At 36.9% G+C, this 16714-nt stretch overlaps 1 protein-coding gene across 1 annotated transcript in view; it reads right to left on the bottom strand.

The window, feature by feature from the left end:
- Positions 1 to 473: 473 nt before the first annotated feature.
- COL4A3BP (collagen, type IV, alpha 3 (Goodpasture antigen) binding protein) overlaps positions 474 to 16714 on the bottom strand; it is a 155336-nt gene continuing 139095 nt past the window's right edge. The window contains exons 14-19 of the mRNA XM_011996488.1: positions 15447 to 15579; positions 14196 to 14266; positions 11497 to 11625; positions 10617 to 10746; positions 8861 to 8997; positions 474 to 3561 (exon numbers count right to left, since the gene is read on the bottom strand). Coding sequence (XP_011851878.1) covers positions 8870 to 8997; positions 10617 to 10746; positions 11497 to 11625; positions 14196 to 14266; positions 15447 to 15579 — 591 coding nt within the window. The 3' untranslated portion in view covers positions 474 to 3561; positions 8861 to 8869. The remainder of the gene's footprint in view (positions 3562 to 8860; positions 8998 to 10616; positions 10747 to 11496; positions 11626 to 14195; positions 14267 to 15446; positions 15580 to 16714) is intronic.

Raw genomic sequence — 16714 nt, 5'->3', positions numbered from 1 at the left:
ATATATTCCACTGTTATATTTTGTTAAAAAAAAAAATTGGGCTGGGCACTGGCTCATGTCTGTAATCCCAGCATTTTGGGAGGCCCAGGTTGGTGGATCATCTGAGGTCAGGAGTTCGAGACCATCCTGGCCAACATGGCGAAACTCTGTCTCTACTAAAAATACAAAAAGTAGCCGGGCGTAGTGCCTCACGCCTGTGATCACAGCCACTTGGGAGGCTGAGGCACAAGAATCGCTTAAACCTGCGAGATGGAGGTTGCAGTGAGCCAAGATCATGCCATTGCACACAAAGCCTAGGTGACAGAGCAAGACTCTGTCTCAAAAAAAAAACAAAAAAACAAAATAAAACTGTCGGCTGCAACTTTGTCTTCTTGATCCCTAACTGGGTTACAGGAAGAACACTGAATTTCAAGCTCTTAACTACTCAGAGTAGGGCAATATCTCAGGGTTAAGGAAAACAAATCAAGCCAGCATATTTGTCCATAATATTTTAATACTTTTCCACTTTAAATACTGGTTTTAATTTTGTGATTGTAACATGGAAGATCCAACTTTATTATGTTTAAAAAACATCATCAGGATCATAAAGCTATTATAGAAGTTACTCTACACACTCCCAAGGTACTTTAAAATGATTATGTTTTGAGTCTGTAGATGAACCATGACAAAATCCAAATACATCGTCTGTACAACTCGGACTAAATACTGGTGAAAAGTGTTTAATTGGACAAATAACTGATAAGCTTAAAGATAACCAGCACAATTTCACAAGAGAACCAGCTCAGCCCAACTAAAAATTTCTTAATAGCAATTGACACTGACGTTGTATTAGGTGTATAAATTAGTTGATGAAACTGAACAAAGAGAAAACCCATTCCTCCTTTTCCTTATTTTGCCTTCTTACACCTCCCTTGCAGATATAACCCTCCTTTGGTTTAGTTACCCCTGTGGCAATACCAAACCAAGTACTGCAGTGATCATCCTCTACCTCAAAACCAGGAGTCCTGAATTCCAACGGAAACACTGTGCTCTCTTGTCCTGTGCAGTGGCAGTCAGGGATAAAACCCCACATCACCAATAGATTTCAAGTTTCTAACATAGCACAAAAGATAAACTGAGTAGAAAAGAGAGTAAAGGGTAGTTTTTTCTTTTGGTTTGGAGGAAGACAAATTATCTGTAGATGAGAAAACATGAATATTCAGGATGTATGAATCAGCTTAATGAAAATAATTCTAGAGGATCTAAATGTTGTCCAGAAGGCCAGTACCTCTCCAAATTCTGACCTCTTTTGGACTCTTTCCATATTCACCAATTTATTTCTCAATCTGATTGGGTGGAATTAACTCTAGTGAAGTAAAAGTGCAGTTATCTAAAGGTAAAATGTTATCTTTTCTTCTCTTAATACAAATATTTTAGTGTAATCATTTTATTTACAGAATGAATTGCAAAAGTATATCATCACATTTAGTCCAAATGCAACTAGTGATAATTAGATTTAGATATTGCTTTGTAAACTTTCCATACTTCTGTAAAATAAAGCTATCCAATTTAGTAATGAAAGAGTTAACTGTCTGTGTTCATGACAGTTACCAGAAATGGCAAACAGAGAAACATTTATAGTGAGCATACAGAATTTTTTTGAAGATTCTTATCAGTGGCTATGGTGAATAAACCTGCCCTCCCCAACCCTCCCATTCTCCCATCCCAACCCCATAACCCACAGCTGATTGTAAAATAAAATACACATTTGAGGTATAAACTTTTCTTTTTTAAACATCACAATATAAAATGTTAACTGGTGATGTAGTAAACCAACATGATAATTTGTCTTATTTGCCTTACTAGCATTACCACCATATAGGCACTTTTCCACGTAGTCAAATTATGAACAGCATTTTTCTATAAGGCATATTCCATGCACATCATTTACAGAAAGGTAAATTAAAAAATAGAAAAGATTATGGAGCGTGAAATCTGCGTGCATGTAATGTAAGCATATGTTTTATATGTATTTTTCTCTCTGTACAGAATAATAAATATCACTATATCTGATGCAAGTAATTCACTTCCAGGATTGTGCATATTAAGCGATCAGACTAATCCCATCATTAAATTATTATCTTGCACTTATCATTAAGACTCCATTACCATGTAGGTGATATATACAGGACATGTTCCATGTGACATGACTTTCTGCTTTACAAAATGGGTCCGATTTCTGTGTTTTTACAGAGCTGAACAAGTCAGCGAAGCATCTACAAAATGCCTCTGATTTGTATAAATACACTGGTGTGTAAACACAATGAAGATTTTGAAGTGGGCAGTCATTTCAACTTCAGTGAGCACTATTCCTTGCCTCATCTCCATGCTTCAATGTTGTTCACAAGACTTAAACTGAAAAAGGTATTTTACATTTTAAGTTCATATAGCAACAAAGAAATGCATTTCAGTTTGAATCATGTGGAATCTTTACTGCTCTGCTGAAGTTTCTGATCAAGAGGCAGAGAGGCATTGCTCACATTTTCCATGTATACTTTGCAACCTATCTTTTAAACTGACCCAAACTGGAAGAACAAACATATATACCCGTTACTGAATGCCAGAAATATTGAATTAAATGTCAAACTCAGTCTGATTTGCTTTAAACAAGTTATACCATATACTACCTTAGAAATTTAAAGAAAACATGAATTTATCTTGACCATTTTCCAGAAAGTAGTCTATACCAACAAGATTTGTACAGATATTTCTGTTTGGAGACAGGCAGAACCAATTTAGGGATTACCAAATTGTGTTTGTAATAAACTGAAAAAAATGTCTAGCACACAGTACACAACTAAAAAATATAATAGAAATATAAAGATATCTGGGGGAAGAAATAAAGCTTTTCACTTTCTCCATCAGAACCAAGGTTCTTCATGGGAGTAAGACTATAGAAAAGGCAAAATCACAGGTTATTGACAGCCCTCAGTTATTAAGACACACACAACAACATGAATCATTATAGAAATCAGCAGCAACGAATTCTATGATTATACAAAGCAAAAAAGTCAAAAAATTCTGGACACAGATTTGACTGTAGGCCTGAAAAAAGAACCTCATCCAGATTATTTGCTGCACAGAAAGCACATGCCCCATGTGCGTTCAACTTTTGTGCTTTTCTTTTGTGCACAAAACCTGATACAACAGAGGATCTTAGGCCGGACCATAGTAAATTAAAAATTCTGAAAAAGTATCCAAAAATTAAAGCATCAATTCCTAGTTGTGATTCAAAGTTGATTTTTTTTTTCTCTTCTAGGAGCAAGCAAATAAAAATATAGCCATATACATGTAATTTTACATGTATTTATAGTTATATGCTGAGCAAGGAGATCTAGCAGGAGATAGCTAGTGTTAGATGTTCAGCTTTGCTATTGCAATATTTTGTCATTTTTGTACACAAGGCCAAGGTCTTGGGCCACAGACAAGGCTATAGATCCTACGTTCCAGCTTAGAGCATTCAGCTTTTTTTTTTTTCTTTTTTTCTCCAACATGGAATGTCACACAGCCTTGCTTCAGTCACTGAAGGAAAAAAAAAAGACAAGTAAAAAACTCAGCAGTATGTTTGTTACTAACAGCTGCAAGACTACCAGAACAGAGTTCTCCCACCCTCCATATTCATGTAATGCACAGAATCTCTATTAAAATTTATCATTATGAATGCAAAATTATTAACCTTACAAATTTGAACTTATCCTATCAGCAAGGAATCGAAGGTATATGGAATTTTTCAAAAGTTAGGGGAATAGTCCTCTCTACGGTCTGGGCCTCCAAGATGACAAAGAAAAGAAGGAACAATGATTGTGCCAAAAAGGGCCACTGCCACGTGCAGCCTGTTTGCTGCACCAACTGTGCCCTATGCGTGCTCAAGGACAAGGCCATTAAGAAATTCGTCATTTGATACACAGTGAAGGCCACAGCAGTCAGGGACATTTCCGAAGCAAGCGTCTTTGATGTCCATGTGCTTCCCAAGTTGTATGTGAAGCTACATTACTGTGTGAGTTGTGCAATTCACAACAAAGTAGTCAGGAATTGATCTCATGGAGAAGAATCAAATACCTCCACCCCAGTTTAGATCTGTGGGTGCTGCCCCTTGACCCCCACCAAAGCCCATGTAAGGAGCTGCGTCCTTAAAGACTGAAGATGGACTATTCTCTGGAGAAAAATAAAATGGAAAGTGTACTTAATATTGCATGCTCAGTGTATTTGTGCCACATAGGGTGAGAATTTTTTGTGTGTGTCAGACCAAGTGTGAAGTGACACAGTGTATTTTCATGAGGGAGAAAGCTTATTTATGTAAATCAAATCTTAACTGTTTGTAGTCACATCCTCGGCCTCACAATTTGCATAGGTGTGTGAAATAAAGGGGGTTAGGCATCTGAAAAAAAAAAAAGGGCAATATAGGCAAGCAGAGGGGATCAGTGAAAGGTCTCCTGATTTTTACCCCACAACATGGCATTTCTTTTCTTAGCCTGTAATAAAAATTATGACATACAATACTATTTACCAAGAATTTAAAAAATGTATTCAAGCTATGAGAGAGACGCTTGCCTTATTTAATCAACAAACATGCCCTGAACTCTTTGTCAAATGAGTTTAAAAGTTTTTACTGGCTGGGCGAGTGGCCCACGCCTGTAATCCCAGCACTTTGGGAGGTTGAGGCAGGCGGATTGCTTGAGCTCAGGAGTTTGAGACCAGCCTGGGAAACATGGTGAAACCCCAACTCTACTAAAAGTACAAAAAATTAGCCGGGCATGGTGGTGTGTGCCTGTAGTCCCAGCTACTCAGGAGGCTGAGGTAGGAGGAACACCTGAACTTGGAAAGTTGAGGCTGCAATGAGCTGAGATTGCTCCAGTGCACTCCAGCCTGGGCGACAGGAGTGAGACGCTGTCTTTAAAAAAAAAATCTATATATATATATAGTTTTTACTGTTAAACAACTTTGGATCTTATTAACTCTTTACAGAACTTTGTCTAAAGGTGATATACACACTATTTAATGTTACTATTTTTTCCATCACCAAAATTAAGAATGTTCGCTTTCCTAGGGTTTCAATGCTGGGTTTGACTTCATACATTTATCTTCCATAATTATTGTAAGAAAAAAAAAATCATGTTACAGTAACAAAGATTTTTTCACATTAAGGTTTGAATTTGGATCTTTGTTAGAAAGAAGCTCAATCTGGACTCAAAAAGCCAGATTTGAGTTTGGGCCAATGAATCTTTTCAGTTGTATCTTTGCACACATATACACGTATCCACAAACAATAGACCTCTCTTCCCCAGAGACGTTTTTAAGATTCCAAGCTCCTCCCTCCTAGGTCCGTAAATGAAAAATCTGTGCACATATACATGCACACACACAGTCAATAAAACACTGCTCTAAATCCAACAGTCTAGATGCAAATGCTGCTAATATCCTACCATGTATCTTTCAAATGTTTCAAAAAGTTATTCTTCTCAAATATAATTGAGAGCATGTTTTACACAGAACTGCATTCTGATTTCTTTTGCTTTAATACAAAGTTATATTTTCTGTCTTGTTTAGTTGAATATCTGAGCCCCTTTGGTAAGGAAGTCATATAAAGCATCAAGAGGGAGGCTGTTTCAGCGAGGTCATGGTGAAGAGAGAAGACAGAGTGAAACAAAATCTGGTCTTGGATAGAGTGAAACAGCACCACTTTAAAAACCTAGTGGCTATGGCAAAGAGACATATCACTAAGCAGGGTGATAAGCCTGTTTCTGTCACGTGCCATCAGTTTTCTGGTTTGTTTGATAAATATGGCACAGACTCAGAAACAATAAGAAGTAATGCATCCAGATCTAGCTATAACAATTCTAAAGTACAAGATACTATAAAAATTGTGAGCACACTTAATGCAGTGCACATGTGCCTGAGGAGAGAATCCCTAAAGAGTCAGGCTATATTACAAAACACTATTTTCAAATACCCTTTTTCCTGGGAAAAAGCTAAATAAGACATCAATGTAATACACCTTATGTTAATATGGGATATTAGTTAGTATCGGACAATAAATTTAGCCTTTGCATTTTTTTAAAAGAAAGACATACTATAAACATCATTAGAAATCAGATTTGTTTAACATTATTTCATTATATAATTGACTATTATTTTTAGCTGAAGAAAAGGACTCAAGAATATACATTTCTCAGCCAATTACTTAACATTCAGTATAGGTGAGAATGAGAGGATATTCACGTGTTACTGCTTACCATTTGTGTATCACAATTGGCAATACCTAGTAATATTTTAAATGTTATTACAAAATAGAATTTATAGAAATAGTATTATACAAAAGATTCTCAATGGACCAAAGCAGGCTTAAACTCGGTCATAAGAAGAATACAATTAAAACTACACTGACAGAGTATTTTTCACCTAATGAGTTGGGAAAGTTACAAAGTTTTGTTTTACGCATTGTATGAAAACTTATGGGACACAGGCACTGCAATTCATTATTGCTGTTGAGATGGTCAATTACTATAACCTCTATGAAAAGTAGTATCTAAATTATAAATGCACAAACCCCTAGCAGGGCCAGTAGTACCACATCTATTAATTTTTCCCACATACAAACTTGCAAGTACAAAATGACATATGGATACAATTAAAACACTGTTCTAGCAAAAATTGGAAACTGTAATATTCACCAATGCAGAACTGATTAAACAAATTATGTGTATCTACACAATGGACTACTGTATAACCATCAAAATGAGGAAGCTCCTTATAAATATGTGAGACCTTCAAGATAAAATGCAAATATAAGATGTTGAACAGTGTTTACAGTATGCTGCTGCTTCTCTAACAACAAAAAAAGTGTATGTGTGTAGAAAATACACTAGTATTTGTTCATTCAAGCATTAAAAACTTTCTGGAAAAAACTAGTAATAGCATATAGTAATAGTTAATAGTATATGGCGAATGCAAGACAGGATAAATTTTACTGTGTAACTTTTTCATATTTCTTTTTTTTGTTGTTTTTTTGAGATGGAGTCTCGCTCTGCTGCCCAGGCTGAAGTGCACTGGTTAAATTTCACCTCCCTGCAAGCTCCGCCTCCCGGGTTTATGCCATTCTCCTGCCTCACCCTCCCGAGTAGCTGGGACTACAGCTGCCCGCCACCTCGCCCGGCTAGTTTTCTGTATTTTTTAGTAGAGACGGGGTTTCACCAGGTTAGCCAGGATGGTCTCAATCTCCTGACCTCGTGATCCGCCCATCTCAGAACTTTTTCATACTTCTGACTTTTTTTTTTTTTTAAGAAACATTACCTGTCCAGGCTGGAGGGCAGTCGTATAACCACAGCTCACTGCAGCCTAAAACTCCTGGACAAAGCGATCTTCCTGCTTCAGCCTCCCAAGTAACTAGGACTATACGTGTATGCCACCACGCCTAATTTTTTTTTTTGTCAAGATGGAACCTTGCTGTGTTACCCAGGCTAGACTTGAACTCCTGGCCTCAAGCCATTCTCCCACCTTGGTCTCCCAAAAAGTGATGGGATTACAGGTGTGACCCACTGCGCCTGGTCACTTTTGACTTTTAATCATGTTAATGTATCACTTACTTAAAAAAGTTAAAGATTCTGGGCCGGGCGCAGTGGCTCACGCCTGTAAACCCAGCAATTTGGGAGGCCCAGGAGAGCAGGTCACCTGAGGTCAGAGTTCGAGACCAGCCTGGCCAACACGGCGAAACCCCATCTCTACTAAAAATACAAAAATAGGCTGGGCATGGTGGTGGACGCCTCTAATCCCAGCTACTCAGGAGGCTGAGGCAGGAGAATCGCTTGAACCTGGCAGGCAGAGGTTGCAGTGAGCTGAGATTGCGCCACTGCACCCCAGCCTGGGCAGCAAGAGAGAAATGTTGTCTCAACAACAACAAAAAAGGTTAAAGATTCTACCTCTTTGCATAGAGGTGTTCAGTGCTGTACTGGTTGACAGTAAAAATACGGAACCAACTCAGACATTAACGTGGGACTAGTTAATAAATTCTGCAACATGCATGTAACAGATGTTAAAAGAATGAGATGTTTTACACATCTAATGTCTTATAAATATAGAAAGATAGTCAAGATACATTGTTAAGTGAAAAAAAAGCAGGCTATAAAACAAGAATTTTGTTATAATAGTAAGTATAAACATTTTAACTCTCAAAAATATGTCAGTGTATACAAAGAAAAATCTGGAAGATTATACAACAAAAATAACAGTTTTGAGGAAAGGAAAGAATACATACAGGAAGTTTGCCCTTCTGCAATTCTACAGTTCTATAATATCAAAATTTCTTTACATAAGCATTAGAAGAAAAAGGAAACAATAAAAAAATTAAGTTTTAAAGGCTATAAACTGCAATTCCCAAGGCCAGGCATGGTGGCTCATGTCTGTAATCCCAGCACTTTGGGAGACTGAGGCAGGATGATTGTTTGAGGCCAGGAGTTCAAGACCAACTTGGGTAACATAGCAAGACCCTTATCTCTACAAAAAATAAAAAATTAGCTGAGTGTGGTGGCACATGCCTGCGGGGACTTCCAGCTACTGTGAAGGCTGAGATGAGAGGATCGCTTGATGCCAGAGGTCGAGGTTGCAGTGAGCTGTGATGATGTCACTGCACTCCAGCTTAGGCAACAGAGCAAGACCCTGTTTAAAACAACAACAATGACAACAACAAAAACCAACGAAACAATACTCTATAGGGGAACATCAAAAAACACAGCAAATACTTTCAACAACTAAATTTTAGTATCGACAGAGTCATATTAGTCAAATAAAGTTAAAAAAAAAAAAGATAAAACATATCTTCTAGTACCTGTTAATACTAGAACAAAATAGGCTTTCCTGCAGTTTTTTCTTGGACGTAAGAAGTAAAACGTTTTAGAAATTTAGGATACTCTCGCTTTGCCACTGCCCTTAACACTGAGGCTGGTGCCCATCCTCCAGGGTTCACTGTAAGATAAAGGAAAATTAAAATGTATTAAGATACGATTCTCCAAACATATGTGAAGCACTTAATTTGTTCCCTTGCTTTTAAAATATTCCTCACATTGGACCAATTTGCATCTTCTTTTTTTCTTTTTTTTTTTTTTTGAGACAGAGTCTCGCTCTGTTGCCAGGGTGGAGTGCAGTGGCGTGATCTTGGCTCACTGCAACCTCCGCCTCTGGGGTTCAAGTGAATTCTCCTGCCTCAGCCTCCTGAGTAGCTGGGATTCCAGGTGCACACCACCATGCCCAGCTAATTTTTGTATTTTTAGTAGAGACAGGGTTTCACCATGTTGGCCAGGATGGTCTCGAACTCTTGACCTCATGATCCGCCCGTCTCAGCCTCCCAAGGTGCTGGGATTACAGGCATAAGTCACTGTACCTGGCCGGACTAATTAGCATTTTTTAAGTCCCAACCTTTCATTCCTTAACACTATCCATCAGACATAATCAGACAGCAAATAAGAAAGCATTTATAACCTTTCTACAATGTTCTTGGTTCCCGAAATTACCTGTAAAAATTACTATAGCACCACTTAAGGTTATTTAAGGCAGATTTATTCATAAATCTGTACTGTAATTAAATAGTAACTTACTCAGGTACAACTGTTTCTTTAAACATACTAGCAGTTATGGCCCTATATGAAGAAGGCTTGACTTTTGATGAGAGAGGTTGCAATGATTACTGCAGGTGCAAAGTAGGTAAAACAAGGACCCAAAGCAAGCAATGAAAAGGCCTATCCAAAGCGAAAGAAATAGGTAACTAGCAACTAATAAGGACTAGGGAAGCACTGACTCAGAAAACAAAAAGCCTGACAATGAATGCCAGAGAGAAATAAATATGTAACTAGCAACAAATAAGGTTAGGGGAGTCCTGATTCAGAAAGTTAAAAAGGCTGACAATGAGTAAAAGAACTCTTAATTTTCTTCCCCACTGTTGCTTATATTCCTAATTATAAACACATTCTATTAGGCAAATATCTAAGAAAATGGTGCTTAAAAATGAAGGCTAGGCCGGGTGCAGTGGCTCACGCCTGGAATCCCAGCACTCTGGGAGGCCAAGGTGGGTGGATCACGAGGTCAGGAGTTCAAGACCAGCCTTGCCAAGATGGTGAAACCCTGTCTCTACTAAAAATACAAAAAATTAGCTGGGCATGGTGGTGGGCACCTGTAATCCCAGCTACTGGGGAGGCTGAGGCAGAGAAACGCTCGAACCTGGGAGGCGGAAGTTGCAGTGAGCTGAGATTGCACCATTGCACTCCAGCCTGGGCAACATAGCGAGACTCCATCTCAGGAAAAAAAAAAAAAAAAAAGAAGGGTATATGACAGTGACCTAGGGATAAAGTTTTAAAATTTACTTATCCACCTCTAGCTTCAGAAATACTCACATAGTAGTAGCTCCAGGGTGAAATTCAGACATCTGTATTTTCAAAGATTCTCTAGTAATTCTGATATACCTTTCTCCAAATTAAAATTCAGTAAACTAATGGATAAGAACTAAAAAGGCATTTGTCCAAACTGTTGTCATATAGGTCATGATCAAGAACAGCCACATTATCAAAGAGCAAAAACAATAAAATACATACCATTAGCTACATATGTAATCTTGCATAGAATGTTATCCCTGCTAATTTCCTGGTTTCCCTCTGGTGGGCTTACCAAGGTTTGACAAATCATAGCAACATTTATTTTGGCACGGACACATCGGTTGTTTAGCTGCCAAAACAAAAAACAAAGCATCAGTAGATACCCAGTATTTTGTAAACTCTGCTGGTCTAGTCTCATATTAGGTTAACCAAAATCATAACTCTTAAAAACTATCTCCAGTGAAATCTTATAAGCACCAAGCTGATATGACACCAGGATTCCTCCCCACCCACTTTTTTCGGGGACAGGGTCTTGCTCTGTTGCCCACTCTGGAGTGCAGTGGCGCCATCATAGTTCACTGCAGCCTCAAACTCCTGGGCTCAAGCAATCCTCCTGCCTCAACCTCCAGAGTAGCTGGGACCACAGGTACACATCACCAGGCCTGGCTAATTAAAAAAAAAAGAAAAGCAAAATTTTTCTTTAATAGAGATGGGGTCTAACCATGTTGCCCAGGCTTCCCTCCTCTTAAGTGCTAAATGGAGCTAAATTGTGGTAAACCACAGAGGTTTGGCTGGTAGTTGATAATAGCTTAAGAGATAACTGTGGGAAGTAGCCTATTGCCCAGGGTACGTACTGCCCTTTTGGCTGTTTCACCAAACCTTAGAAGGAAAGGTAAATGGCCCTGGTGGAATGTTCATAGCCATGACTGTTGCTCTCAGACAACACATGGGCTATACTATTGCTAGCAGTCAATCTAACACAATAAGAAGCATTATCAAATCAAGTATTGTGTGTGGGATGTGTTTATCGTCTTTATCCTGCATTGTGTATTTAGCTTTATATTGTTTAATTATACACATTTATATATATTGTACTTACAGGAGCACTGTCATGATCCACAGAAAAATTACAAACTATCCAAGTTTCAGGGTCATTTTCAGTCAAGGCTGATATCTTTCGAATGGCAGAAAGATATAATACATCTCGCTGAGAAGCAGGCCACACCCTCTGTGGAGAAGTAAAAATCTTCTGAAAAACAGATCTAACATGGAACTAACAGGACAAACAAATGTAATGCCAATAAATGTCTTAATTGAAGGTAAAATCTCTCAAATTTTAAACGGAAAGCATCTGAGGATATCTACCAAATGATTAATTGTGAACAGAGTTAATAGCTTTGCAGAACAATATAATAAAAGGAATAATGTTCTATTTTTTAAATTATAGTAAAATATATACACATATAATTTGCCATTTTAACTAATTTTTAAGGTACAATTCAGGGACATTAATTACATTCACAGTGCTGTGTAACCATACGGCTATCTCTGAAATTTATCATCATCCCAAACAGAAACTCTGTACCCATTAAGCAACAACTTTCCATTCCTCTCTCCTCATACTCCATGATTATGGTCCGCTTAGATTCAAAGATTTAAAGAAAAAAGACTTCTTTGAATCAAATCACATTAGAAAGAACTCTAAGTATCTTAGATTGAGTATTTCAATATTAAGGTATGCAAGGGGAAACATATACTCTGGGAATGACATGGAGCCTAGGTCTTCAATAAATGGGACTACCTCCTTTAAATGAGAAAAAAAACAAAAAAAATCCAACACAAATCTTTTATCCTGTTTGTTACTTCTGTTTTGGTTATCTCATATATGTACCTGGACTAGTCCTTATTATGCAGTGTCATTCTTGATTACTGAGAGTAATAAATAGCATACAATACAAATCATTTGCAAGATGAAATGATTCATTTTTTAAAGATACAAAATTTCATGCAGTTGACGAACACAATGTTGGGTAAATTGTGTGGGGACAGTAATACATGAAGATTTGGCAAATTTAGACCTAACGAATACAAATCCACAGGATGATAAGATAGAAATTTAAAGAATGAGAATGACTTAAACATCAAGAGACCAGTAGTCCTCTTTTAAGACCATACTGTAAAAGAAGTCAAATTTAAAGGGAAAAATATTGTAGTGTAAATAACACTATAGACTTTGAGTCTAAGCAGAACATTATCATGGAATGTGAGGAGAGGGGAATGGAGAGTTGTTGCTTAAATGAGTACGGAGTTTCTGTCTGGGGTGATGATAAATTTCAGATATAGTGTTAGTGGTATGGTTACATACATTGTGAATGTAATGTGATTTTCTTGAAAAAATTATTCCAGGACAATTTGTTTATTCCAAGAATTGGCAAATAATTATAACTGTAACACATTTTGTTACATATAAGATTTTAATAATTTTTAGTTTTATTTTTCAATCCTGATACAACTTATATGACCCTCTCTCCATCTACTATTTATTTAGTAGAATACCTTCAGCAGATTGTTTTCCATGATGGATTATTTTCAGATAATAAGGCTCTTTTGGTTCTAAATTATTGGTTATTTATCTTCATTCCCAATTATAGGGCGACTTATTAATATTCTGACATTTACTAAATTTTAGATTTCAAATTAGACTTCAAAATTTGTATGCTAAAACAGAATCTTAACTGTTATGCATTTCTGAGCAGCTATCATGTAAAATTAAGTATGGCTCCTAATTATTACATACAAGATGTCTCAGATGACAAGACTGAGCTTAATACAAAACACACTAATGTTTTCATACAACGCACTCAAAAACCATTTAAAAAAGAAAAATGAAGTACTCACTGAATTGGAAAAACAAAGTATCTATTAAATCATTATATTTCTTTTATAATGTTTAATATTGTTTTTGGTGGATCTCTCCAAAATTTTAATTCCTTTTATTATGCTATACACATTATGTTATTGGGCAGTTTTCAGAAAAGAAACAGCAGAATAAGGCAAGAGAAATATTAATTCTATAATTTTAAATATCAAGAATAGCAGAAGAAGAAATAAGGTGAAAGGGAACTAATTTATGTTTCTGTGTGCTCTGGTGTATGACTAACCTCTCAAGTCATGCTCTGCGATTTTTCTTTGCCTTCAGATAATCCACTTACTTTTATATCTATTAGTCTTAACATAGGCTAATACCATACTAGCCATTACCCTTATTGTTGTTGTCACAGGAAGCTATAATTCACATTCATATTTGGTAACTATCATTTACCTCTTAATAGAGACTAGATACTAGAAAGGTATTTAAATGTATTTCAGTATTTCAGAAGGCTCTTTTCTAGACTTAAAATGTGTATAAAGAAAGCTGAGAGCGTGGCATACACCTATAGTTCCAATTACTTGGGAGGCTGAGGCAGGAGGATCACTTGAGCTCAGGAGTTTGAGCCTAGCCTGGGAAACATAGCAAGACCCTGTCTCTTCAAAAATAAAAACTGCATCAAGGGAACTAACTGTTGATCTTTATCAAGCACTCTATTTCTAGACTGTCTCTCTCAGATTCTTGCCTTCACACATTTCTGCTCTGAACAGGTTGATACACCTTTCAAATATATGACATTCAAGAATCATTAATAAAGTCTTTGGATTTTTGTGCCTTTTAATAACCTCCCCAATTTTACTTTAGGGAATCTGCATGTCTGTGTTTGAACTACATTGAAGTCCTTTTAGGATGAATGAAGAGATCTTTACCTTGTGTGTTTGATAAATGATGATTGCATTATCAGCTAATGTTTCCACCACATGAAAGTTTTCTATAGTTGCTGAAATGAAGAGAATAATAAAAAGATAAATTATCTTTTCCTAGAATGTGATCAATTAACTTATGATGAAAGTCACGTACGAATGGACAGTATGGTCAATTGAACAAGATCCTGCCCTATCTAGGCTACGTCCAAATGGAAGGTAGCTAACACTTAGCATTGTGGTTACAGATGAGGGATGTGAGGTCTGATCACCAGGAAGCCTCATTTTCTTTGGCCCAATATCTATCTCCCACAGCAAGAAAGCAATTCTAATCACTACTGCATCACTCAGGCACAAATAGTTCCCTAACACTAAAACTGTTCCCTTTTTCCCTAATTTATTGATGTTAAATAAATTGTTACATCTAATCTTAGGTGGCTATTTCTGTGAAAAAGGGATGTCAAACTGCCAATGATAAACATGATGTTGAGAAGTATCTATACTTAGGAGATTGTGTGCCTAAGGGGAATACACACTAAGAGTAACTCTAGGCTGGGCGCGGTGGCTCATGTCTGTAATCCCAGCACTTTGGGAGGCCGAGGCGGGTGGATCACCTCAGGTAAGGAGTTCGAGACTAGCCTGGCCAACATGGTGAAACTCTGTCTCTACTAAAAAATACAAAAATTAGCTGGGCGTGATGGTGTACACCTGTAATCCCAGCTACTTGGGAGGCTGAGGCAGAAGAATCACTTGAACTGGGGAGGTAAAGGTTGCAGGGAGCTGAGATCACGTCATTGTACTCCAGCCTGGGCAACAAGAGCAAAACTCCATCTAAAAAAAAATAATAATTCTAAAGTAATCACAAAAGGATTCACCTAGGATTTACCATGGAAACAGTTTAGGAAAAAGTAGATGATGAAACAGAAATCTTCAATTTCAGTCTTGGCTTCTCCACCTTGTTGCCTTTGACAAGTCACTTTGCCTATCTGAATTTTACTTAATTTGTATGTAAAATAAGCAATAATAACTACTTATCATTGTAGGATTACTGAGGTTATTGGATCAAATTACATAGTAGGAAGCATTTTGTACACTGAAAAGTTCCACATAAATGTATTGTTAGTCCTCTATATGATTTTCCAAATACTTTCTAAGTTGACTTTGTGAACTATGTATGAGATGCAGAAAACTAGGTTGGATTTGATATTAAATTCAAAATAATAATTAGATTAAAATATATTAATAATGACAGCTTACTTTCCCAGTCATTGCGAACGTCAACATTCCAGAAATAATTGCAGACCTCATGTCCTGTGACGCCTTTAACTGCGTGGGTAGCTTTTAAAGGATCCAGAACAATCCCATTTTCTTCTACTTCTCTTCTGTATACCTAAAGATAACATAATTCCAAAACTGTTTGAAAATTAAAAATCAAGTCCATAAAAGCATGAAAACATGCCTTTAAATATGGCTGCTCTTTAGATTTTTATGAAAATCTATTTATAGAACATATTCTGCTAAAAGAAAATTAAAAATTTCAAATTAACAAAAAGTACTGAAAATTATAAATCCAAGGTAAACTTCATAAAAAACATGCGTATGTGATAAATAACTTACTGTGAGTTGTTTAAAAATAAATGTATCAATTTGAATTAGGCATTATTTACCAAACATTCTCAAAGACTGTTTAACATGGCTAAGAAAACCAAATAAACCTGGCTAGAATATATTCTCCTTAAAGATACTAAATTAAGGTTGCTTTGTTCAATGCTGTATCCCAACATCTAGAATAGATGTATCTGAAACACAGTAGGCACTCGGTTATTTGTTAAATCAATGGCTGAAAGCTAACATGGCAAAAACATAAATAACAGATCTATCTTACTTTAAATACTGAGGTTATATACCTTAAATGCTAAGTAAAATTAATTATTTTAAAATTATAGTTTGCTACTTTAGATAATTATGTGATAAATACTTTTGAGAAATGAAGAAACATGTATCATGGGGGAGAACCAAGTGCCCATTTATGAAGGACCTATGGGGCTAGACATTTCACATAGTTTCTATTACAGCATCTCTCAACAGACTACCTTCCCCTACAGATTTATTACTCATATCATTGGGACCACCGTTTTCCCAGCTACCCAAACTAGAAACTCTAGACTTTTGATTCCTCCCTTTACAGTTCACACAGCTAGTAAGCTTTTTACTATTCTTCTTTTTTTTTTTTTGAGATGGAGTTTCGCTCCTCTTGCCCAGGCTGGAGTGCAATGGCGCCATCTTGGCTCACTGCAACCTCGGCCTCCCAGGTTCAAACGATTCTCCTGTCTCAGCTTCCTGAGTAGCTGGGATTACAGGCGCCAGCCACTATGTCCAGCTATCACTTTGTGCCTGACTCTTTTAAGTAGTCTGCTTGTTCTCCAGTTTCTTCCCTATCAGCTTGATCTTCTTAAAATTATACTTTTCTATCCCCCCACTTTGGGAGGCTGAGGTGGGCGTATCACCTGAGGTCAGGAGTTTGA

This window comes from Mandrillus leucophaeus, unplaced genomic scaffold (assembly GCF_000951045.1).
Source record: "Mandrillus leucophaeus isolate KB7577 unplaced genomic scaffold, Mleu.le_1.0 Scaffold114, whole genome shotgun sequence".
NCBI lineage: Eukaryota > Metazoa > Chordata > Mammalia > Primates > Cercopithecidae > Mandrillus > Mandrillus leucophaeus.
Note: the sequence above shows the minus strand (reverse complement) of the source record. Positions and strands in the feature narration are given on the sequence as shown.